The sequence below is a fragment of the Schistocerca gregaria genome, chromosome 8 (genome assembly GCF_023897955.1).
Source record: "Schistocerca gregaria isolate iqSchGreg1 chromosome 8, iqSchGreg1.2, whole genome shotgun sequence".
Lineage (NCBI taxonomy): Eukaryota > Metazoa > Arthropoda > Insecta > Orthoptera > Acrididae > Schistocerca > Schistocerca gregaria.
Genome location: NC_064927.1, coordinates 95,723,394 through 95,751,114, shown reverse-complemented (window position 1 = coordinate 95,751,114; position 27,721 = coordinate 95,723,394). Strand labels below are relative to the sequence as shown.

The 27,721-nt window shown below is 39.6% G+C and overlaps 1 protein-coding gene across 1 annotated transcript in view; it reads right to left on the bottom strand.

Moving 5' to 3' along the window:
- Positions 1 to 624: 624 nt before the first annotated feature.
- Positions 625 to 27,721, bottom strand: part of LOC126285035 (blood vessel epicardial substance-like) — a gene marked incomplete at its 5' end in the record, with an annotated part of 120,401 nt that continues 93,304 nt past the window's right edge. The window contains one exon of the mRNA XM_049984359.1: positions 625 to 6,273. Within this exon, the coding sequence (XP_049840316.1) occupies positions 5,993 to 6,273 (281 nt within the window). The remainder of the gene's footprint in view (positions 6,274 to 27,721) is intronic.

Below are 27,721 nucleotides of genomic sequence, written 5' to 3'. Positions count from 1 at the left end.
ATCATATATACTCCTATGCTGTCTCTGACTCCAAGGAGTCTAATAACAAAAACTCTTATAGTATAAAATATTAGCATAAATCCATAACTGACTCCACAGACTGGTTGAATTTATACAAAATTGCTGCTGAGGGGAGCATTACTTTCCAATGTAGGGTGAAATTTTCTAGCTGGTCTCTTTCCTTATTTAACTACGTAACTACGATTCAATGAACATCTACATTGCGTAAGTATTTCGGTATATACTCAACAACAGAACATTGTACTGCTGTTACATAAGAGGAAATTTTTTTCAAATTCTCTTCAGCTTTCTACTTTGGAATGTTTCAGCAAAATCATTTGATTATATCCTTTTTACACTCCCAAAACAATTTAGACGTATTTAGCACTATTATTTAACTCTTCAGGTAACAACATGTGTTGTGAATAGTTGTTTAGCTGACATTTGATTTGTCAGTAATCGCATCAAACGCAGTGTGTTTCCATACAAACATATTTTGCAAGGAACTTGACTTCATATGAAGGTTAGTATATATATATATATATATATATATATATATATATATATATATATATATATATATATATATATATATATATATATATATGTATGTATATATGCCAACTCATTCTTAAATAATTAAGTGAAAACAATCAAATATTTTTGTTCTAACAGGGGGATATGTTCACTGGTGTATATAGAATTAAATTAAAAAGGAAAGAGGAAACTTTAGGATGTCTTGATTCATTTCATTTCATGCCACTTGAAGGCCACCATTGTGCACATATCATTACAGTATCATAAAGAGTAATGGCGTCACATTTAATGAAGAAGCTCACTTACATGACAATAACTAACATGCAGCTACAACATTTATTGCAGAAAATGCACTAAAAATAAATGTTACTGAAGCATGAGTACAGTTTTCATTCTGTATGCAACATTTTCAAACCTCAAGTAGCTGCCCAATGATGTTCGCATTCATGTTTTCATAAAACAAATGAGTTACTAGAAAAGCAACAGCAGTCTCTCATGTTAAGTGTGCAGATGGTGTTCTATTAATTCTCATTATTTTTGCTTTGTTACATCTCTTTAAAGTGAGTTTCATGAACTTCTACCCCTTGAGTGTAGAGACAAGCCTAATATTTAGTTTACTTAGTTTACGTATTGCAGTCTTTGTTATAATAAGGCAACTGTGTCAAGAAATTGTTTAGTGATTTCCATATTGACAAGACAATATGATTACATGAAGTGATTTTATGAAAAAAATGCAAATTAGTAATAACAGTTAATTTCAAATGAGAAACTATAGCGAAAGCTTACTTTCTTTGTATATACTAGGAAGAAATTCTATAATTTGTGTTGACTTGAATCTTATTCTTTACCTAAATTCTGGCGTTACTGTTGAAAGGCAAATATAAAAAAGTTCCAAGATAGTAACTAAATTTTATGAAAATAGAGAACAGCCACACGTGCTGGTTGTTAACAATATGACTTCTGGGGAGGTTGGAGTAACATCTGTTTCAAGGAAAATGATTGTTTTGCACAGCTTTATTGTAGAATTACTATGATCAGTAAATGTATATAGAACATTAGCAAGCTTATACACATACAAAAATCACATTTATATCAAATTTAATAACCCCTTTTTAAAAAATTGTTGAATACAAATACATCTTTTAATTTACACTAATCTTGTATATATCGTTGACATTCTTTTTTCTAAGTCCAAGATTTTTACCTGGTCATGTGCAATACTTTACTTCAAGATCACTCTTTGTCCTTATGGAAACACATGTGAACACATTCATTGTCTGCCATAGTTAGCTTTCACTTCTCACATTTAAACTAGCAGTCACTGCATATAACACAGACTTATATTTGTTGCTTATCTGCAGTTACATATTTCTAGACATCTTTAATGACAGTAAACCACAGAGCAACATGCACTGAATGAAGTTCCTTCCTTTTTTCGTTGACTTTAGAAGAAAATGATCACATCATTTTAGCAAGTGTCCATACATATCAGGCTTGAACGTACTTTTAGTCAAGTACAGAATAGTATGATAAGAAAAGTAAAAATGTATGTTTGTTGTCAAATGGACATTTTACTGGTAGTATTGTTTCCTGTTTTTTGTTGCTGTGAGATGCTATCAACATGATAACGTTAACTACAACATAAAGTTCGTATATTTTTAAAGCAAATGTTATACATTTGTGTACTAATTTCTTCCATTACTCATTTTAGTTTGAAACTGACATTGTTGGTTATAGTTGTGTCAAAGTATACATACGCCACTAGCATAAATCTTCCATTCCTTCAAATATATTAGTGTTAGTGCTCCCTCAATAAAAAGAATCGTCAGTTCGACTGCATGAAGTCCAGCTGTTATTCATTATAATGAATCATATTTGATCAGTAAACATGTGTTATTCATTATAATCAAATTAAAAGTTCATATTTGACCAATAAACCAATAGGCATACATTAATGTGGCTTAGGCGTTCCTGTTATAGTATCTACTTCAAAAGTGCTTGTAGTGCAATGGACATTTTTGTAGAACATCATGATGTTTTTCATCAATAACTGCTGTAGAAATATAAGTGGTGCATATACTCTTTGAAATGACAACAAGCAAAAGAAATTTTAATTAAATAAATACTAGGACAATGTAAAATAGCTCTAGTTATGATGCATTCAAGAGACTTGTTCCATTTCATTAAGACAGATGAATTTATTACTGATTTTTTAGTCACTCAGTCTCAGTGGGGACAATCTGGAAGTGTCTGTTGATTGACATGGCAGAGACCTTTGCTGAGAGTATACAGTTGCTCACTTGAGAACCTTCTAAACAAATACAGAGCCACATAATGTTTATAAAATTAAATGTGAACCAAGTTATCAGAGGTAATAAAAAGTTGTTTGAAATGTAGTATCTACATTAGAATATGTTAAGGTCTATGTATCAGAGAAATATATGTGTCCTGAGCACCACAAGCACAGAAATAAGTGTTACAAGGAAGACAATGATATTTACAGTGAAGAAATGCAGCAAGGGATTAATCATAGTGTGTATTAAAGGATAACAGTAGTTGAGTAACATAAGTAGACAATAAATAACATTTTTTAAAGGAATAGCTTCTCAGCAGCTGTTTGTATTAAATAAAAATAAATATATAAATTACTAGTTATTAATCATTTTATGTTTTAATTGCAGATAGCAGGTATGCCTGCGAAATAACACAATCAGCATGGTCTAAGTGATGACTTGTTGCTAACTTGTGAAAATAATTTATCATAGGTGTGATGATTCACAAGAATGTCAATTGCAAGTATTTCTCATATGAAATGTGCTATAGATACATTGCTTAAGAACACAAATTTAACCCAAACAATTATTTCAGTGATGATGGACCGCATTTTAATTCTTAAAATGGAGGAATGATTTGGATCAAGTTGGATTTGTTGCAATTCTGACTCCATAGTTTCTGAGATATTTAAATTATGTTTCACAAACATTGCCCACTCCATTAGAGCACTACGATGGTAGCCCACTACTCACTAACAATAAACAATACCCAATGGTTTCATGAAGTGGAATGTCAACACCTGTGGAGTTTGTGGAAGAATGAGCAATAATTTTGCAGGACAGTTTTTCACAGATACATTAATTCGGAAATGTGAAATCATTTTCCATGTGTTAAAAATACTCCATCACACATAACAATGAACATGTAACGACAAAATTGTTCCTGGATTAAACTACAAGACATGTCAAACAAATATTTCCCTGGTACTGAATTGTGTGGAGAGAATCTGTGAGTTGTTGAGTCAGTGGAATGTGCAGTGCCCATAGAAAATATGACCAAAAGTACAACAGATAACTGCATAATTTTTTACCCACCCTATAAAATATATGCAGCTGGCTGTTATGGCTGTACACACAATTCAGTGATAGCTTTAAAGTGGTGCCGAATGCTCACCATGTATTACTAAGATGCCCACAAAGTACTTGGACTAGAACATAGAAACAAAATTACTTGTTTATGGGAATTAAGGTCATTGTACTATCCAGAAACTCTACTTTTTAATTCCTAGATATTTTTCAGAAGCTCTGTGCGATCATCAGTGGTAGATGTTGTTCAGTTCTGTAAAATGAAAACTTGTTTTAAGTGAATATTATTGTAAGAAAGTAGGCTCCATTTTCCAATTGTCAGTAGATACTTTTGTTCAGTTTTGTAAAATGCAAACATATTTTCAGTAATCATTATTAAGTAACTATAGTAGGTCATGTAACATACGTTATCATTTTACAGGACTGGACCAGAATAGCCAATGATGAAGACACAAAGGTGCTGAAATAGTTTTGGATTTTAAAAAGAACGATTGTTTGCATAATAAAATGATCTGCATTCGCTTGTTGAATACGGAAACATGGACTGCCAGGACGTCAAAACAAACAATGAAAGTTCATTATGACTTAAAACATTTCTGCCAACTGTTTTGTAGCAGAAACGTCTGCTGCCCTGTTTGAGAAATGTACATGTGGTGCTATTGTTCATGACTGTAAGAACCACTGCGGAGCTCAACTTTGTAAGCCTATGTACATCCTTTCATTCTATTAAGAGAAAAAAAAAGAATTTGCACATATGATCTGATAAATACATGCAGTCGTAATTTGAGGTCATTTATTGTGTATATGATGACTTTATAGTAATTTTGCAGGCTGTCTCTACATGTGTGAAATAAGAATGACTGGAAAATAGCTTCTTGCACTGTTAGAGAACATTCACCAGAGCTTCAGTTACTGAATAATGGCCACAAATACATGCGGGTGTAGTGTACGTGTAAACTGAACTGATACTTTTCATTATCCTGGAAATTCTAGGGAATGAGGTATGATAAAGCGTTGTTTTATATTTACCTTCGATGCAAGGTTTTTTTTTGGTATTTGTTTTCACCAACAGAGGTGAAAATGCGTATTATTGGACTTATTTTAACAAACAGTTTCCCTAGTCAATTGAAGAGCATCATCGATACATATTTTGTTGCACGAGGAAACTGGATCCTCCATTGTGAACAGTCTCACTTAACGTATGCTGCGTTAAACTGCAGATACGAAATATTACACATTAATCAAAATAGTAGAGTTTATACATATTCGCGAACGAATACAACTTTCACACTCGACTCAGTTGGTATGCCTACACTGCAGAGTCTGACACTACAAAAGTCATTCACCCAGTTTAATGATACTGGCAGATTGAAAGCAGCTGTGCAGTTGGGTCATTTTTTTTCTGTCAATAGTCAGGATACAGAAATTCTGGAAGATCTCAAAATTCTTCAGTTACTGGTTTATGCCAAAGTAACGTTTTTTTCACTTTTGGTACTGTTTTATTAACTTTAGGCATAGAGTGACTGACTGGAAGAGAAGATTGTTGTGGAAGTTTGCACACCGTAAGTGGGAGGTGTCAGTGGCAGCACAGCTGATATTACTGAGAGCGGCAAGTATGAGAAGACGCACTTTGCAGAGTGTAGATGAAGATGTGTACATGTACAGCTAGCGAAAAATAACTTGTCCGATGTGCGGAAATGAACTCTCGTTCACACCGTCGGGTGAGCCCCTCCCCCTTTGTTCGGAAGGGGTGGCTGCCCGACTTCCTTGTCGTCTGCTGAGCCAGGCGCATCGCTCGTCACAAGTGGCTGTCGCAGTCGTTTATGCACCGATTAACTTGTTCGGTACTGTAAATGGCGTCGACACAATCGTCAGATGATCGGTCGTACTGGCATAAGCCGTTAACGAGGCCGTTGCCAGACTCCAAAGCCGAAGCTGAGAAGTTGCGCTGCCGAGCTGCCACTCCGCTACTGCGGCCAGGTGCCGGCCAAGTTGTGTGCTGCGCGGCGCGGCGCGGCGCGGCGAGAGCGCGCTCAGTAGACGTCGCCGCCGCACGGCGGGAACGTGAAGACGCGCGGCTCCGCCGGCAGCTGACGTCAGAGCTCGAACTTGACCTCCCTGCGCGTCCTGTCGCCGCCCCCGCTGGCGGCGCGACCCCTTTCACCGCTGCCGGGCGGAGGCGTCAGCAGCGGCGACGTGCAGCTGGGCTCGGCGCTCGCCACCTGCGCGGGTGTGGGCGGCAGCTGCAGCGGAGGCAGCGGCGGCGGCGGCGGGGGTGGCGAGGGGTGGTGGTAGCCAGCAAAGGGCGACGTCGCGGGGAAGTGGTTGGCCACAACCTGCAGGTAGGGTCCGCGCGTCGGCCTCCCGGGCGACGCCCCTGCGACACACACCACCGAGTCACGAACTAGGGGGTTCAGGGTCGTCTTACCTACTAACGACATTGAGCATTGGTGACAATTAAAAAATTACAAAAAAAAGTATTGCGTATCTTTCTGTTCAGTCTACAGTATGCTAGAGTACTTTCAAAAAGAGAATTATTACCAGTATTTAAGAAAAAAAAATAAAAAAAGTTACATTACATGAAATTGTCTACAAAAAAAATTTATTTGAAACTGAAAAAAATCTAGACGCACGAACTGATTTGGACTGAAAAAATCTATGAACATCCTAAAGTCTTACACAGAGTGTTTCTGTATGTTATTACAAAAATTTAACTGGACATAGAGGATGAAAGAACTTTCAGCATTGCAGCGCGTCAACGGTCGTAAGTATCGAAATAATTATAAAAAATCCGTCTCGATTGTACAAACTACTTGGTGGTTACTTAGGTTTCAGCGTGGATAACCACGACTTCTTCAAAACAAATATAAAACAGCTTGCCTAAATAGGTATAGCCAAAGTCTAAAAAAAAACACCTATAAATTACAACAAAAAAAATAATGCACGTCTCTCTGTTGAGTCTACAATATGCTTGAGTACTTTCTAAAAGAAAATTATTACCAGTCATTAAGAAAAAAATAAAAAAGTTACGTTACATGAAATTGTCTAGAAAAATATTGAATTGAAACTGTAAATAAGTCCAGAGGCACGAACAGATTTGGACAGAAAAAAATCTATGAACATCCTGAATTCTTACACAGGGTGTTTCTGTATATCAGCGAACATACTTTACAGGACATAGAGGATAAAAGTACTTTCAGCAATGGAGCTTGTCAGCGGCCGTAGGTATCGAAATTATTATGAAAAATTCGCCTAGAGTGTACAAACTACTTGGTGTTTACCTAGGTTTCAGCGTGGATAACCACGACTTCTTCAGAAGAAATATAAAACAGCTTGTCTAAATAGGTGTAGTCAAAGGCTAAAATCAACAGTTATAAAAATTACAAAAAAAAATATTGTACGTCTCTCTGTTCAGTCTAGAATAATCTGGAATACTTTCAACAAGAAAATTATGACCACTCATTAAGAAAAAAATAAAAAAGTTACGTTACATGAACTTGTCTAGAAAAGTAATTACTTGAAACTGAAAAAAATCCTTGGCCACAAACTGATTTGGACTGAAAAAATCTATGAATTTCCTGAAGTTTTACACAGGGTGTTTCTTTATGCCAGTGCAAAAACGTAACAGGTTATAGAGGATGAAAGAACTTTCAGCACTGCAGCGCGTCAGCGGTCATAAGTATCGAAATAATTATGAAAAATCAGCCTCGATTGTACAAGCTACTTGGTGTTTACCTATGTTTCAGCGTGGATAACCACGACTTCTTCAGAACAAATATGAAACATCTTGCCTAAATACACTCCTGGAAATGGAAAAAAGAACACATTGACACCGGTGTGTCAGACCCACCATACTTGCTCCGGACACTGCGAGAGGGCTGTACAAGCAATGATCACACGCACGGCACAGCGGACACACCAGGAACCGCGGTGTTGGCCGTCGAATGGCGCTAGCTGAACAGCATTTGTGCACCACCGCCGTCAGTGTCAGCCAGTTTGCCGTGGCATACGGAGCTTCATCGCAGTCTTTAACACTGGTAGCATGCCGCGACAGCGTGGACGTGAACCGTATGTGCAGTTGACGGACTTGAGCGAGGGCATATAGTGGGCATGCGGGAGGCCGGGTGGACGTACCGCCGGACTGCTCAACACGTGGGGCGTGAGGTCCCCACAGTACATTGATGTTGTCGCCAGTGGTGGGCGGAAGGTGCACGTGCCGGTCGACCTGGGACCGGACCGCAGCGACGCACGGATATACGCCCAGACCGTAGGATCCTACGCAGTGCCGTAGGGGACCGCACCGCCACTTCCCAGCATATTAGGGACACTGTTGCTCCTGGGGTATCGGCGAGGACCATTCGCAACCGTCTCCATAAAGCTGGGCTACAGTCTCGCACACCGTTAGGCCGTCTTCCGCTCACGCCCCAACATCGTGCAGCCCGCCTCCAGTGGTGTCGCGACAGGCGTGAATGGAGGGACGAATGGGGACGTGTCGTCTTCAGCGATGAGAGTCGCTTCTGCCTTGGTGCCAATGATGGTCGTATGCGTGTTTGGCGCCGTGCAGGTGAGCGCCACAATCAGGACTGCATACGACCGAGGCACACTGGGCCAACACCCGGCATCATGGTGTGGGGAGCGATCTCCTACACTGGCCGTACACCTCTGGTGATCGTCGAGGGGACACTGAATAGTGCATGGTATATCCAAACCGTCATCGAACCCATCGTTCTACCATTCCTAGATCGGAAAGGGAACTTGCTGTTCCAACAGGACAATGCACGTCCGCATGTATCCCATGCCACCCAACGTGCTCTAGAAGGTGTAAGTAAACTACCCTGGCCAGCAAGATCTATGGATCTGTCCCCCATTGAGCATGTTTGGGACTGGATGAAGCGTCGTCTCACGCGGTCTGCACGTCCAGCACGAACGCTGGTATAACTGAGGCGCCAGGTGGAAATGGCATGGCAAGCCGTTCCACAGGACTACATCCAGCATCTCTACGATCGTCTCCATGGGAGAATAGCAGCCTGCATTGCTGCGAAAGGTGGATATACACTGTACTAGTTCCGACATTGTGCATGCTCTGTTGCCTGTGTCTATGTGCCTGTGGTTCTGTCAGTGTGATCATGTGATGTATCTGACCCCAGGAATGTGTCAATAAAGTTTCCCATTCCTGGGACAATGAATTCACGGTGTTCTTATTTCAATTTCCAGGAGTGTAGGTATAGTCAATGGCTAAAATCAACACCTATAAAAAATAACAAAAAAAAAAATTGCACGTTCTCTGTTCAGTCTACAATATGCTGGAGTACTTTCAAAAAGAAAATTATTACCAGTCATTAAGAAAAAGATAAAGAAGTTAAGTTACATGAAAGTGTCTAGAAAAATATTTACTTGAATCTGTAAATAAGTCCAGAGGCGCAAAGAGCTATGGACTGAAAAAAATCCATGAAATTCCTGAAGTCTTACACAGGGTGTTTCTGAATGTTTGTTCCAAAATAAAACAGGTCATAGAGGATGTAAGAACTTTCAGCATTGCAGCGCGTCTGTGGTCGTAAGTATCTAAATAATTATGAAAAATCCGCCTCGATTGTACAAGCTACTTGCTGTTTACCTAGGTTTCAGCGCGGATAACCACGACTTCTTCAGAACAAATATAAAACAGCTTGCCTAAATAGGTATAGCCAAAGGCTAAAATAAACACCTATAAAAAATAACACAAAAAATAATGCACGTCTCTCTCCTGAGTCTACAATATGCTTGAGTACTTCCAAAAAGGAGAGTAATACCAGTCATTAAGAAAAAAGTAAAAAAGTTACGCTTCATGAAATTCTCTAGAAAAATATTTACTTGAAACTGTAAATAAGTCCAGAGGCACGAACAGATTTGGACTAAAAATAATCTATGAACTTCCTGAAGTGGTACACAGGGTGTTTCTGTATGTCAGTGCAAAAATTTAACAGGACATAGAGGATGTAAGAACTCTCAGCATTGCAGCGCGTCAGCGGTCGTAAGTATCTAAATAATTATGAAAAATCCACCTCGATTGTACAACGTACTTGGTGTTTACCTTGGTTTCAGCGTGGATAACCACGACATCTTCAAAACAAATATAAAACAGCTTTCCTAAATAGGTATTATCAAGAGCTAAAATCAACACCTATAAAAAATTACAACATAAAGTATTGCACGTCTCTCTGTTCAGCCTACAATATGCTGGAGTACTTTCAAAAAGAAAATTATTACCTGTCATTAAGAAAAAAATAAAAAAGTTACGTTACATGAAATTGTCTACAAAAATATTTGCTTGAAACTGTAAATAAGTCCAGAGGCGCGTACAGATTTGGAATGAAAAAAATCTTTGACTTCGAGAAGTCTTACACAGAGTATTTCTGAATGTTAGGGCAAAAACTTAACAGGTCATAGAGAAGGTAAGAACTTTTAGCATTGCAGCGCGTCTGTGGTTGTAGGTATCGAAATAATTCTGAAAGAGCTGCCTCGATTGTACAAAATGCTTGGTGTTTACCTAGGTTTCAGCGTAGATAACCACGACTTCTTCAGAACAAAAATAAATTAGCTTGCCTAAATAGGTATAGTCAAAGGCTAAAGTCAACAGCTATAAAAAATTATAAAAAAAAATATTGCACGTCTCTCTGTACAGTCTACAATATGCTGGAGTTCTTTGAGAAAGAAAATTATTACCAGTCATTAAGAAAAAGATAAAAAAGTTACGTTACATGGAATTGTCTAGAAAAATATTTACTTGAATCTGTAAATAAGTCCCGAGGCGCAAAGAGAAGGTAATGGAAAAAAATCTATGAACTTCCTGAAGTCTTACACAGGGTATTTCTGTATGTCAGTGCAAAAACTTAACAGGACATAGAGGATGTAATAACTTTCAGAATTGCAGCGCGTCTGTAGTCTTAGGTATCGAAATAATTATGAAACATCTGCCTCGATCGTACAAAATGCTTGGTGTTTACCTAGGTTTCAGCGTAGATAACCACGACTTCTTCAGAACAAAAATAAATCAGCTTGCCTAAATATGTATAGTCAAAGGCTAAAATAAACAGCTATAAAAAATTACAAAAAAAACATTGCACGTCTCTCTATACAGTCTACAATATGCTGGAGTACTTTCAAAAAGAAAATTATTACCAGTCGTTAAGATAAAAATAAAAATGTTACCTTACATGAAAATGTCTGGGAAACTATTTACTTGAATCTGTAAATAAGTTCAGAGGCACGAACAGATTTGGGCTGAAACAAAATCTATGAACTTGCTGAAGTCTTACACAGGGTGTTTCTGAATGTTTGTGCCAAAATGTAACAGGTCATAGAGGATGTAAGAACTTTCAGAATTGCTGCGTGTCAGCGGTCGTAAGTATCGAAATAATTATAAAAATCCACCTAGATTGTACAAACTACTTGGTGTTTACCTAGGTTTCAGCGTGGATAACCGCGACTTCTTCACAACAAATATAAATCTGCTTGCTTATATAGGCATAGTCAAAAGTTAAATTCAACACCTATAGCGGGAAGACCATATAAAATGTTTTTGCAAATATACGGTACATTCTGCGTCGCCCCAGCCAATGTACGATGGTTACAGGCTCTCCACCGATCTCAACATGGAGGATGCTTTGCTGAACTCTTCGAGGTAGGGAACCTGGGGTCGCAGAAGCCAGCTTAAGGAGATGGTAGGAATAAAAGCACATTTTGTGTACTTTATATTTACATTTGTTACAAAAATTGTTCAAATCGCTCTGAGCACTACGGGACGTTCCTGCTGATGTCATCAGTTCTCTAGAACTTCCTTCTCTTCCTTTTCCTACTATCGAATTCCAATCACATTTACGGTCAACTTTTACTTTTATCTGACAATCAGTACCTTAATATGGGGTCACCTCTAGTCAGAATAATTTTCTTCCGTGGTGCCTCTTGAAGATTGTTCTTCCTGATTCAACACTTTACATGCACTCCTGTTTCAACCTTCCTTGCTCAATTCTGTGATCATGTCCTCTTCTTTTTTCACCCCAACTTCTCCTTGCAGTCATGGTATCAGTTGTCTGGAAATGGAATATGTTGTTATACAACTGATGATAAAGTCGACGGAGTAGCTCTTTTTCTGAAGAATTTTGCACTTCTTAAATTTTATTTCATACTCATCTCGATGCAAAGGCTGCAGAAGGGGAATTGATGGATGGCGCCCAATATTGTGGCTCGTAAAATTCATTTAAATAAAGTCAAGACCACGGTTTAGTGAATAATTGAACTGCATTGTTAGAGAATTTTCTTTGCTGATTATGATGCTACTAATATTGGTCCATTGTATTTATTTTCTTGTGTGTCTTTAGCAGCTTTGTCTTTTGCTATGGTATCTGTGGCTTTAACTGAAAGAATGTTTTCTATTTTTATTTCCACTACAGAAAACTTGAGGCTCAACTTCTTCACTGCCTTCATTCTGTCTTGCAAAACAAATACCTATTTGGAGTGTTTCTTTGCATTATCACATTCCATGTACATATGGCCAGATTCAAAGACCGTGTGATCAGTTGTGTCATTATGCTGATTTTCCGTCAAGATGTAGACCCACTAATTCAAAACAGTACCTGTTTAAATATGCATTAAATATTGCTGTAAGTCACCTTAAAAGAATACACATTAGACTGATGCACTACTTACAAAACCATTCATGGAGCTTCATTAAAGATAGCAGCAACTGTCGTTTCGGCAGCCATTTCAGATGCACTCGTTTTATTCTAAATGCCGGCCACACTTCAGCTAAGAGCCTGAACGTTATGGTCACGGAGTGCAGAACTATGCAGGAAATCGCTCCCACTTCTTTTACTCTGAAGAGATGCACACTTTAACTTAACAAATGTGCACTCAGGTCGTTTTCTCGTGAAGTGTCACTTGTACCACTTGTACTCTCAGAGTGAAATCCGCTTTATTGTTATGTTAAAATAGCATTTGAACTCATTTTGTCATTAGCAAATAAAAAAATTGCATCACATACAAGAGTTCAGTTCTGTTTCTTTTTTGATACCACATGCTCTAGCCGTTGCCCTCCCTGATAATTTGCAATTACGGGGTGAGCGGTACTCAAGGTACACTGTTTATGCTGCATACTCTCCTTAGAAAACTTGATGTGCTCGGAAAAACTATTGATTAAGATTCGCCTTAATATAATATTGTAGACACTAGCTGTATGCCGCTATAATAAACACTACAGTGCTCCATACACCTAAAGTAACACGAAAAACAATACTAAATGTATCTTCGACTGTCCTCGTCAGTCTGGGAGACATTTCAGACAGCATCGGCAGAACAACAGGTTTACCACAGGTTCGCTCAGTAAACGCGTAAGCGTCACGGAGGTGCTCATCCGATTCCAGTGACAGTCACTACGAGATGCGAGAGAGACGCGGGTTACTGTTACAGCTACGAGAGCCTGTATTCCTAGAAGAGTCAACCAATACACTGTCTCATTGTCAGACTATCTCATGACAACAAGGCAATAGCAAAATTATCAAACAATCGTTGATAGCGATAAACAAAGTACCCTTCGTCATACACCCAAAAGCGGCCTGCCGAGCACAGTGTGTAGAAGCTCGGATGTCCAAATGGCGAACTCTCCCAGAGGCTACAGAGACTAGATTCGTCGCGGAAATCTCGCATGTCGCAGCAGCAATAACAAGCAGACATCCAGTTTGCTTGCCGGCACACACCTGAAACTGAATGGCACAACCATTTACTTAGACATGAATTTGCGAAAAATCACACCGGCGCAGCCACCTACTGCAGCTGTAAGATAAAGCTAGGAAACGACGTAGCCGAATCCTTAGGAGCTCCACCTCAACTAGCGTACACACCTACAGACGCTCCGGAAAGAAACCATTCCAACGCGCGACTGCCGCTCCAGGGAGCGTGGGCTGCATAGTCGGTATTCCACTGATGGCCGCTTCCTATGCAGTGTAGAAAGAACACACCCAAGAACACGAAGTCACAAAACTGGAATTCCTACAGCAAATACTACGCAATGCAGCTGTCACGGAATATCTGATAACTCAACACCCACTGTGCCAGTGACGGCTAAAATATAAATACGATTTTTTACAAAAAAAACCATGTGTGCATACACCACATTCCCTAGAATTACAACCTCTAACGTAAGGATAATCACAAGTCATGCTTGTATGACACACACACGCTCTTCCACACACATACACACACGCGCGAGCGCACACAGACACAGACACACACACACACACACACACACACACACACACACACACACACACACACCGCTCCTCTACACGCCCCCCACCCCCCAACATAGCCTTCCCCCCCCCCCCCCCCCCCCCCCGCACGGATACACAAAACATGCTTTCGGTAAGGTGCGAAATATGAACGAAATAATGCACATAGGTTTAAGCGATGGGATATGTAATGGTCAGTCTTTTAGCACCCTACACATAGAGCCATCAAATACACAACCGCAGCCTTTCTTGCACACACTAAATTTCATAGCAAAAGAATAAGTCAAACTGGCAATAATGTAATATGTAATTTCTGCTTTAGACAATGGCTTTTTATTGTATTAACTCAGTCTCACTGGCGTATAATTAGTTCCCTCTCAGGTCACTCTCACTAACACACACGGCGGGAATTTTTAAGTTTTTCTACTGCCACTCCCTAAATACCCACACTAACACATCAACTTTTACGTGCTCTGTACCCATTTCTTCCTTCTTATGTATTTAGTTCCATGAACGAATTGAGCAAGCTGTGTTTGACACGAATGCTTTATTCTGAATCCGTGCTGACACCTTGATAGGATCTTCTTTTTTTTCCCCAGGTAGGGGACACTGGGACAATACCGACACCTTAAGAGATCTTTTCACTTTCTTTTGTAATCTATCACTTCCGTAGAAAATTCAAGACGCCCTGTGCGACCCACAAATGGCACACATACAGCAGTACCGGAGAGACAGATCAATGTTGAATACCTTCGGAAAATTTTGTCAAATCTTTAGCCTGTCGTTGTCGTCACGACCAACCTGAATGATATCGACATTGTTAATATTTAAGAATCTTCAAACAGTTTTTTACTAATAAAGTTCTTGTAAATTGATTGGATTCACAGTGAATAAAGACTCTTCAGGCCCTTTAGCTGTTATGTATTTATTTATTGGGATCGCGCCGTTTTCACGCAGTTACTGATGCATCCTCCGGTGATGCCACTGTTAGTCCCCAAACAATCAGGAAGCTACATAGTTCTGTTGCAAACCGAAAATTTTCATCCATTATAGTCTGTTGTCAACGGTAAAACAGGCCTTAAGCACCAGAAGGTCAACGTCAAACCGGACACATCGGGTGGTTAGATCGTTAAGCAAACGACAAAACAGCAACTGTTTGTTATGCCAATGCTACGTTCGGCAACTGGTGGTGGTGTTCTAGAATCTGATACCGGCAAACATTCACCCCGAGCTTGGTACCATAAATCATACAATTCACAAAACTGTTTTGCAGAGTCACCTTAATAAAAAGCAGGAAATAAGTAAAAGCATCCTGTAAAAACTATATGGAGTAAGTCCTGCTCCCCAGGAAACTTCCTTCTCTGAATAGATAATAAAGTGTAATTTTTAGTATTCTCAGCTCCTTGGATACGCTGATCTATGATCTCCCTGACTTGTGTCGTTTTCTTCAGAGTCTCTACAGTCACTCTCTGGTTTTCTGTTTTCTTTTCTTCCTCTCGCCATTACAAATTCGATACAAGATCTTACTTGCGGGTAAACAAGCTTTTTTCTGAAGTTTAGAGCATGGGGAAACACCGAAACCTTGTTTGCATTGCACTGTATCCGTCTGCCGATATTACTCCCTCAGACATCATCTCAGAGATCACTTCTTTTTTTGACACTCAGTAAATCGAAGTGCCATTGTCGATTACGTTTTGAACTTCGAAGTGGAAGGTAAGTAGGTGCTTGGGTTCACTTTATTATGAATAAACTACTGGGGTCAACTTCTTAAGGCCTATATATCGGTCCGTAAGACAGTGCTAGTTGATGGAATGGGTTAGGAAGTCACAGCACCAATGAACATGGTACCATATACCGATGCCACTGGAGGAATATTGTCGTCCGCAGAGTTCTTATGTGGTACATAGAGTTACGCTAAGTGTCTACTTTGTTATGCACGGTCGTCGTCAGTCCTGCTTCAAGTACTGTATCCATATGGGGGGGGGGGGGGGGGGGGGGGGGCAGCGTGCAAGTCGAAGATGCGAGCATAGCGGCTGGCACTAAGTATCCGTCTGAGTACCATATTGTGTAAAACTTGTAGATGGCCATTTTGCGTAGGACAGACAAGACCCCAACCGAGCTGCCATACAATATCTTAGAGACAACTGTCACCTTATATAATCGAAGCTTTTTCTTGGCCATACCAAAAGCGTTGTTTCTGAGAAGGTTAACATGTTTATGTAGAAAGAAGTGTTTGTCCAAGTTGATCTCCCAGGTAAGTCAGCGTTGCCCCCCAGGGGATATCCAGCCCATGCAGTCTCAATTTGGTATGCATCCAGGGCCGTTTCTTGCCGAAATAGACGGCTGTCGTCTTGGTGGGATGTCAGGGATCATGACTATAATGACTTTGATAATGCCTGAAAAGTTACAAAACTATGCTAGTAGGTGCACTAGAAAACATTCTGTCTATCTACAATACACTTGTTACCGTCAAAAAAGTGTTGAAACGCTTACCACACTTCAAGTGTAATTGACAACAACATCAACATTTAGTGAAAATTCGTACTTAGCGCCCAAAAAGACCATCGTTTACAAGAACCGGTCGCCTCTACTCTCTATTTCTGGCATTACCCGCTACGCTGTAGCACTTCCCACTAACTACGGTACTACACAGCTGAAAAAACGATGGTGTCTATATTGCGTGACACGTCGATCTTCACCTTGTCTCCACTACGTCATAATGTTTAAGCTCATAATCTGTTCCAGTATTCTGAAATAGACCGACATAATCGCTATTGCTCTGTAATTCTGTGCATACCATCTTTTAGTGCTCTTGTAAACATTGTACACCAACAGCCATTAGTAAATCTACGTATTACTTTACTTCCGACGTAAAGTGCCTTTCGTCAAGACGAAACACTTCCTTTGGTAGTAGGGAAACTGAGGGACCGGAAGAATGAACTAGCATCCTGTACCCAAGATCCTTGCCTTACCCTTGTCCCCAAACATTCTAAGGATACTCTTCACAGTAATGCCTGTAATATTTTCACAATTTTTGTCATTTTCTTAAAGTTAGGCTACGTAGTATCCTGGCAGTAAGCCAAAAAGTGTGTTTGCACATTTGTTGGTATTAATTGCAACTTCGCTGCCTTGCAGACATTTACTCGCCAAATGTTCGTAGCCAGAATAACTATTTCCCAGTATTAATGTTTTCCAACATTTATGTATATAGACTTGCAAGATTAAAAATAATTATGTTTTTTGAGACTAAAGATGTAAGGATTTTTTATTTTAATTTTATAATTTTTGTATGAGAAATTTCTAATAACTATTTCCCAGTATTAATGTTTTCCAACATTTATTTTTATAGACTTGCAAGATTAAAAATAATTATGTTTTTTGAGACTAAAGATGTAAGGATTTTTTATTTTAATTTTATAATTTTTGTATGAGAAATTTCTAATGATATTTATTTTTATTCTAAATAATATTGCCTACAGGATGCAGAAGAAACAATGACGTGTTTGAAATAGCCCGCCATTACTGAATACGGCTCATCAGACAGTCGATGTTGGTACCAATGAGTCATTCGATTCAAAGCACTAAATTATATAAGTCGTTGCTCAAAAGAACGCCGTGGCTTCACAACACAAACGTTTTTCAAATCTGATGACAGTGTCGTGCAGACGCACCTTTTGTTTTGGCTATGTTTTGACGTTGTATGAATACGTGGTGTCTGTCCTTTGGGACTCGTCCGAAAGAACACACATCCCGCGGAATCCGCAGCTGTGACATATATTACATAATGTGAAGGTGGTAAAGGGGGGGGGGGGGGCAGGGAGAAAAGAAAGAACACAGGAAGAGAACTGATAATATCAGCTGAACCACGACTTTCCGCGGAATCTGCGGCGACAGTGAATATGTGTGTCAAACGGGGACTGGATCTCGGGATTTTGTGCTTACGAGGCAGCTGCTTTAACCACCGGCCATCAGCCCACCGGCACGCTCACCGGTCCTCCACGTGTCCGAGAAACAGACGACACCCATTCGTATAACTGATCGCCTCGATGAACAATGAATCCGCAACTTTCAGTGCGGACGCACAGTCTCGGTCGGCCTGCAGCGGGAAAGCTAGCGAGCATGGAGGACACGGACGTGCGCTGCGGACACGTGGCCGAGAGCGCGCAGCGGCAGTCCGCGCAAGTGCGGCGAGCGCCGTGTCCGGGTGGCGCAGCGGCTAAGAGGACTGCCTGCTAAACAGGAGGTCCCGGGTTCGAGGCGTGGTCCAGCACACGTTCTCACTCGTGGCCTCCTATTCGCCTAAAGTCGCGAAGCAGCTTATGTCATTACTTTCACCCGTTTCCTTTATTTGTCCCCCTCCACGTTCGATTTACGTAAGTTTGACGTTGATCGTAATAATCTAATTTCTTCCAAAATTTCTGCTACGAAATGGATCGAACAGTTCAGAGCAACTACAACTGCGTCGAGTGTGCCGCCAACTGGACGACCACGAACGATTCGCATCACGGACAACACTGCTACAGTTAACAACAGCTGCTTCTCAACATAGCAAAGTGCGCTCAGTTCTTCGGCATTCGCAAATAGTGATCAGCTCAGAGAGAAATTTGCCATATTTGTATTTTTTCCTTTAGGATTGCTAAGTTTCCTGAACTTCTTCGTATTTGCTAAATAAGTTCTAGAGATTCGACAGGCAGTAGACCGCTCCATTCGCCCCATCAAAGGAACAGGCTCTGCTAACGGTACGCTACGCCTTCGGCATCACTGACGACGGATACTAGACAACGCTGGTGACTGCTTTGAAGGACAGCAACAGGTGCTAACATGTAACGTATTGTATCGGTTGTGAATGAATAGTTGTCACTATTTAAGTTCCAACCCTCGTAGCTACACATTATTAGCGTCCATTGTCCGAAAGAACACTACGTGCCATTTCATTACATATGTCACTCTCCGTGATTTATGTCCTTTAGGTGTCCATCATTGTTGCCCATGCTATATTCGGTACGAACATTCATACTTGCCATAGCCTTCCGAGTGATTGTTGTTTTTCAAGTCCTCAATAATTATTTGCCTGTTAACATACACTTTGGATTTCAGGACCTGCCATAGAGAAAAAGTCACAAATCGACAAATAGTGGGTGGGGACCGGCCAGTTTAAGTCACCAAAGTTGCAAACAAGGCGTTCTGGAAGCATACTGCACAAGACTGTCGAGGACTTTCAGACCGTGTGTCCTGCAACCACTACGACTCCATATGGATACTGTTACTACGTATTTCTCGCACTACAAAGTGTTGTAACGTTACAATATATCGATGTGATGTTGTCGTGGCTGCGTCACGAGTAACATACTGCACACACATGACACGCCACACTGTAACATTTGCGCTACAAAGGCTCTTTGATGCATTTGATTAAAATAGGTCGGTATGTAGGGTAGTTTTGTTTATTCACATAGGCCGATGGGCCTCGTGAGACATCATGAAATCGTTCGGAAAATCATATCGAGCGTTGATCATCTCCAGAAGAAGTGTACAAAACTTGTCACTTGCTTGCTTATGTATGGGCAATAAATTTTGCACAACTTAGAGTTTGTAGAGTTGGAAATAAACGCACAGATCCAACATTTATTTTTTTATTTACACGTCACGTTCCGTAGGACCAAATTGAGGAGCAAATCTCCAAGGTCACAGAACGTGTCAAGACATGAAATTACGATATAAAAGTAATAACAGACAAAAATAAATGTTAACGAACCCGAAAAAAGGCAATCCATAAATTTAAGTAAACGCAGTCAACAATACAACAAAAATCAGCTTACTTTTTCAAGGAACTCCTCAACAGAATAGGAGAAGTGACCCACGAGGAAACTCTTCAGTTTCGATTTGAAAGGGTGTGTATTACTTTTAAGATTTTTTAATTTCAGTGGTAGCTTATTCAAAATGGATGCAGCAGTATACTGCACACCTTTCTGCACAAGAGTTAAGAAAGTCTGATGCAAATGCAGGTTTGATTTTTGATGAGCAATAACTGAGTGAAAACTGCTTATTCTTAAGAATAAGCTTATTTTGTTAACAAGAAATGACACTAAGGAATATATATATTGAGAGGCCAATATCAAAATATCCAGACCCGTGAACAGGGGTCGACAAGAGGTTCGTGGACTTACACTACTCATTGCCCGAATCGACGTTTCTGAGACAAAAATATCCTTTTTGAATGGGAAGAGTTACCCCAAAATATAACATCGTAGAACATAAGCGAAAGAAAATAAGAAAAGTAGACTAATTTTCATGTCAAACGATCACTCACTTCAGGTACCTTTCGAATAGTAAAAATGGCAACGTTAAGTCTTTGAACAAGATCCTGAATGTTGGCATTCAATGACAGTCTATCTGACAATCTATCTGAACACCTAGAAATTTGAACTGTTCAGTTTCACTAATCATATACCCATTCTGTGAAATTAAAATGTCAGGTTTTGTTGAATTGTGTGCTAGAAACTGTATAAACTGAGTCTTACTGTGATTTAGCGTTAGTTTATTTTATACTAGCCATGAACTTAGGTCATGAACTGAACTATTTGAAACAGAACCAATGCTGCATGCAACGTCCTTTACTACCAAGCTAGTGTCATCAGCAAACAGAAATGTTTTAGAACTACCTGTAATACCACAGATCATATCCTTCATATAAATAAGGAACAGCAGTGGCCGCGACACTGATCCCTGGGGCACCCCCCCCCCCCCCCCCTTGACAGCATCCCACTCAGACCCCATATAACAGCCATTATCAACATTGTGAATAATGACCTTTTGCTGTCTGTTGCTAAAGTAAGAGGTGAACCAGTTGTGAGATACTCCCTGTATTCCGTAATGGTCCAACATCTGGAGCAATACTTTGTGATCAACACGATCAAATGCCTTAGTTAAATCAAAAAATATCCCAAGCGTTGGAAATTTTTTGTTTAGCCCATCCAGTACCTCACAGAGAAAAAAGAATATAGTATTTTAAGATGTTAAGTGACTTCTAAATCCGAACTGTACATCTGATAGCAAATCTTGCGATATAAAATTATCAATTATCCTTATGTACATAGCCTTTTCAATAACTTCAGCAAACACTGATGGCATAGAAATAAGTCTAAAGTTATCTACATTATCCCTTTCTCCCTTTTTATAATGCGGCATTACTACTGAGTACTGAAATTGTTCAGGAAACCGTCCATTCCTAGAGGAAAAATTACAAACATTTGTTCAAAACCCTATTGCCTTTTATTTGTGCTCTGTGTTATATCATACTTATAGGATCACCGTGAAGCCCCACCATCAGGAACCAGCCACTACGTCCAGCCAGAAGAGAAACCAAAAGAAAGCTATTAAATTAGAATTTAAGTATTTGTTCATCAGTTACTAATAATAATAATAATAATAATAATAATAATGCTATTATTTATTGATTAATACATTCCCCCCATGAACCATGCACCTCGCCGTTGGTGGAGAGGCTTGCGCGCCTCAGCGATACAGATAGCTGTACCATAGGTACAACCGCGACTGCTACGGTCGCAGGTTCGAATCCTGCATGGATGTGTGTGATGTCCTTAGGTTAGTTAGGTTTAACTAGTTGTAAGTTCTAGGGGACTGATGACCACAGATGTTAAGTACCATGGTGCTCAGAGCCATTTGAACCATTTTTTCGTAGGTACAACCACAACTGAAGGGTATCTGTTGAGAGGCCAGACAAACGTGTGGTTCCTGAAGAGCGGCAGCAACCTTTTCAGTAGTTGCAAGGGCAACAGTCTGGATGAATGATCTGATCTTGTAACAATAATCAAAACGGCCTTGCTGTGCTGGTACTGCGAACAGCTGAAAGCAAGGGGAAACTACTGCCGTAATTTTTACCGAGGGCATGCAGCTTTACTGTCTCATTAAATGATGATGGCGTCCTCTTGGGCGAAATATTCCGGAGGTAAAATAGTCCCCCATTCGGATCTCCGGGCGGGGACTACTCAAGAGGATGTCGTTATCAGGAGAAAGAAAACTGGCGTTCTACGGATCGGAGCGTGGAATGTCAGATCCCTTAATCGGGCAGGTAGGTTAGAAAATTTAAAAAGGGAAATGGATAGGTTACAGTTAGACATAATGGGAATTAGTGAAGTTCGGTGGCAGGAAGAACAAGACTTCTGGTCAGGTGACTACAGGGTTATAAACACAAAATGAAATAGGGGTAATGCAGGAGTAGGTTTAATAATGAATAGGAAAATAGGGATGCTGGTAAGCTACTACAAACAGCATAGTGAACGCATTATTGTGGCCAAGATAGATACGAAGCCCACACCTACTACAGTAGTACAAGTTTATATGCCAACTAGCTCTGCAGATGACGAAGAAATAGAAGAAATGTATGAGGAAAGAAATTAATCAGATAGTGAAGGGAGACGAAAATTTAATAGTCATGGGTGACTGGAATTCGAGTGTAGCAAAAGGGAGAGAAGGAAACGTAGTAGGTGAATATGGATTGGGGCTAAGAAATGAAAGAGGAAGCCATCTGGTAGAATTTAGCACAGAGCACAACTTAATCATAGCTAACACTTGGTTTAAGAATCATGGAAGAAGGTTGTATACATGGAAGAACCCTAGAGATACTAAAAGGTATCAGATAGATTATGTAATGGTAAGACAGAGATTTAGGAACCAGGTTTTAAATTGCAAGACATTTCCAGGGGCAGATGTAGACTCTGACCACGATCTATTGATTATGACTTGTAGATTAAAACTGAAGAAACTGCAAAAAGGTGGAAATTTAAGGAGATGGGACCTGGATAAACTGACTAAACCAGAGGTTGTACAGAGTTTCAGGGAGAGCATAAGGAAACAATTGACAGGAATGGGGGTAAGAAATACAGTAGCAGAAGAATGGGTAGTTTTGAGGGATGAAGTAGTGAAGACAGTAGGGGATAAAGTAGGTAAAAAGACGAGGGCTGCTAGAAATCCTTGGGTAACAGAAGAAATATTGAATTTAATTGATGAAAGGAGAAAATATAAAAATGCAGTAAATGAAGCAGGCAAAAAGGAATACAAACGTCTCAAAAATGAGATCGACAGGAAATGCAAAATGGCTAAGCAGGGATGGCTAGAGGACAAATGTAAGGATGTAGAGGCTTATCTCACTAGGGGTAAGATAGATACTGCCTACAGGAAAATTAAAGAGACTTTTGGAGATAAGAGAACCACTTGTATGAACATCAAGAGCTCAGATGGAAACCCAGTTCTAAGCAAAGAAGGGAAAGCAGAAAGGTGGTAGGAGTATATAGAGGGTCTATACAACGGCGATGTACTTGAGGACAATATTATGGAAATGGAAGAGGATGAAGATGAAATGGGAGAAACGATACTGCGTGAAGAATTTGACAGAGCACTGAAAGACCTGAGTCGAAACAAGACCCCCGGAGTAGACAACATTCCATTGGAACTACTGACGGCCTTGGGAGAGCCAGTCCTGACAAAACTCTACCATCTGGTGAGCAAGATGTACGAAACAGGCGAAATACCCTCAGACTTCAAGAAGAATATAATGATTCCAATCCCAAAGAAAACAGGTGTTGACAGATGTGAAAATTACCGAACAATCAGTTTAATAAGCCACAGCTGCAAAATATTAACACGAATTCTTTACAGATGAATGGAAAAACTAGTAGAAGCAGATCTTGGCGAAGATCAGTTTGCATTCCGTAGAAATACTGGAACACGTGAGGCAATATTGACCCTACGACTTATCTTAGAAGAAAGACTAAGGAAAGGCAAACCTACGTTTCTATCATTTGTAGACTTAGAGAAAGCTTTTGACAATGTTGACTGGAATACTCTCTTTCAAATTCTAAAGGTGGCAGGGGTAAAATGCAGGGAGAGGAAGGCTATTTACAATTTGTACAGAAACCAGGTAGCAGTTATAAGAGTCGAGGGGCATGAAAGGGAGGTAGTGGTTGGGAAGGGAGTGAGACAGGGTTGTAGCCTATCCCCCTTGTTATTCAATCTGTATATTGAGCAAGCAGTAAAAGAAACAAAGCAAAATTTCGGAGTAGGTATTAAAGTCCATGGAGAAGAAATAAAAACTTTGAGGTTCGCCGACGACATTGTAATTCTGCCAGAGACAGCAAAGGACTTAGAAGAGCAGTTGAATGGAACGGACAGTGTCTTGAAAGGAGGATATAAGATGAACATCAACAAAAACAAAACAAGGATGATGGAATGTAGTCGAATGAAGTCAGGTGATGCTGAGGAAATTAGATTAGGAAATGAGACACTTAAGGCAGTAAAGGAGCTTTGCTATTTGGGTAGCAAAATAACTGATGATGGTCGAAGTAGCGAAGATATAAAATGTAGACTGGCAATGGCAAGGGATGCGTTTCTGAAGAAGAGAAATTTGTTAACATCGAGTATAGATTTAAGAGTCAGGAAGTCATTTCTGAAAGTATTTGTATGGAAGTGAAACATGGACGATAAATAGTTTGGACAAGAAGAGAATAGAAGCTTTCGAAATGTGGTGCTACAGAAAAATGCTGAAGATTAAATGGGTAGATCAAATAACTAATGAGGAAGGATTGAATAGGATTGGGGAGACGTTTGTGGCACAACTTGACCAGAAGAAGGGATCGGTTGGTAGGACATGTTCTGAGGCATCGAGGGATCACCAATTTAGTATTGGACGGCAGCGTGGAGTGTAAAAATCGTAGAGGGAGACCAAGAGATGAATACACTAAGCAGATTCAGAAGGATGTATGTTGCAGTAGGTACTGTGAGATGAAGAAGCTTGCACAGGATAGAGCAGCATGGAGAGATGCATGAAACCAGTCTCAGAACTGAAGACCACAACAACAACAACAACATTCATCTGTATTTACATGTTGTTATTTTTTTCCAGTGGCTCTATGTGCCCCTGATGTAGTACTAGTAGAAGTACAGTGCCAGGGGATACATGTATTCGACATATTATTGTCTCATCACCACAGCAACAGTGGTAGTCCACAGGCAGTTTCCCTTATTTATAAGATCTGCTGTTCCACTATTCTGTACCACCACAACAGCAGTGGCTACCACTGGAATATCTCAACTCGTTGAGCCTTGGTTAAGTGCCAGCAGAATAGTGCTATTCGCCAACATATATAGAATATACTGGAAGTGGGTCCAAATGAGTGAATGTCGGCCTAGCACCCAGCAGTAACTGAAGTAGGAAACATTCAATGCATTGGGATCAGAGTGCAGTATTCACAGTACAATTGGGAATACATATGTGGCATGAAGGTGTACACAGAGTTCTGACAACTGAGTATGAACATCCTACACAATTTTAAAATCCATATATTTGGAAGGATTGTCTCAATAGTAGCTATGTACAGAAATGTTGTGCATCAATTAACTTCACAGGCTATGCAGCTTTAATAAAACCTTCAAGTATTATGAATTCGAGTGATCTGTAGTGTGTGTTTATCACTGCTAAAGACAGACTGAGTCACTGGCATCTCTGTACACCAGTGGTGCGTTCTATGATTCTGTGAGTTATTTCCACAACAATAATGTAAATATGGAGCAATAAGAACAGCGTACATATGCTTGTATTCATCCAGTACCAAGGTGTACAAGTCTAGGTCCTTTAAGTATCGAGCCCTTAGAAGCTAAATTCATGGATTATACATCTATCTATATTGTTTTGTCTATAGGTTTGAAAGCTATACAGGCTGAATTTATGGCATGTAGAAAGTAGTTGTTCCCTAAATCTTGCAGAACTGAATAACTGTGAACATTCTTAACAATGTATATACGTAAATCAAATAAAATATTTTCTGCAAAATTGTTCTCATTTCTCCACCCTATCCCTACCCTCAGTATTCAAAGGTCAATAAATATTATTGAAGAATATGTAGCCATCAAGGCTTAGTGAGTGAGGTGTTTGGCTCTTAAACAAAAGTAGTTTTCCAGCCAACTGAACTTGTACACTATAATTAAACAGTAATAGTTTCCCAACCAAACAACTAACTGATCTCCAATGGTTATGCATATTGTTATTATTTTTAAGAAAGAAATAAAATATTGTAAAAAATCATTCATTTATTTCTTCTTCCTTTTTACAACCATCATAATTGAGTTTAATAGGAGGAGGATCATAAATCTGGCATGGTGCATTCTCATCATAATGTTTATAGCATGGCGTATATTTAAAAGAAGTACATCACCTTTAAACACTTGAGGCATCCAGTTAAATGTGTGTGAAATATCACATGACAAAGCTATAAGCTATGCAGGAAGTCTATCGATTCTTCGAGAAAATGTGGAGTAAACTGTTGGAGACAGTGTGCAAAGCTCTTCACTCATCAGATGAAACCACTCCTCAAAATTCATGTTGTGCTTATACCTTGCTATATGTAAGAGTTTGTAACTAAATATACAAAAAAGTAATGTTTTTTTCATTTTTAGAGCCATCTGTATGCTTATGTAAGCACTTACTCATCAACATGACCGAATGGATGAAGCACCCTTATAACATGATCTTTTAATAAACGAAAGGTCCTACAATAATACAAGAAACTCGGGGAAATAGAGGAATAGATTGCTATTTTGCGATAATATACGTGCTTTGATTGTTGAACAATCTGACTGTGAGAAGACTAATCTTGTTCTCTCAGTGCTAATAAATCTCGAGAGGATGCACTTCGAATATGTGTATATATTTTCAAAAGCACTGTTTTAGTTAAAGTACGAGGCAATTATGGAATATTTTGCACGAGATAGATAGAGTATCCTAACAAACATTCAGTGAAAGCATTGGTATTCCATCGTATGAGAAAGTAACGCCATATAGTTTATTTATATTTGACAATGTTACACTACAAAGTGAGGGTGAACGATGCAAGTACTTTGTTTTGGCCATCATATGAAAGCTGACGTCTTTTATCTGAGCCAGCATGTCATCACTCATTTCGAGTGTGTGAAGCACGGATCAAACCTATATCTAATTGCTGAGAAAAAAACGAGGCAATCAGCACAAAATCTATGGAAGTGGATAGTCTTATCAGGGCAGTAGATAGAAAAAGCGAGATGCTAGAGCAGTTGAATGGCAGAACGCAGCAACTACATGTTTATGGGAAAACTGAAGCAATCACTGCAACGCTAATGGATGTGCTCAGATTTATCAAGGTCATAGACACGCAGTTTGTGTCTATCACCACCAGTAGTCTAAAACAGCGTTGCCACATATCAGTATTGGGCGAGATCCTTTCAGAATTTAAAGTACTGTCGAGAGTCCTTGGTAAAGGGACTATGGACATATTTTTATACCCTCTTATGTTGAATTGCGAATGATGTTAGTGAAGAAATAGAATGATGTGCTAATTTTTTCTCTCACTCACTGTCCAGGAGTCAAAATTCACAGATGCCTGTTAAATTAGGAATTACGGGGTAGTTATATTGCCAGAGCATTTCAAGGTCAGTTTAAGCAATTTAGAATTAAAAAGGTTTGGTGGTCTGAAAAGATCTTTTGTCTTTCCTATAATGTTGTAGACCGCTGGT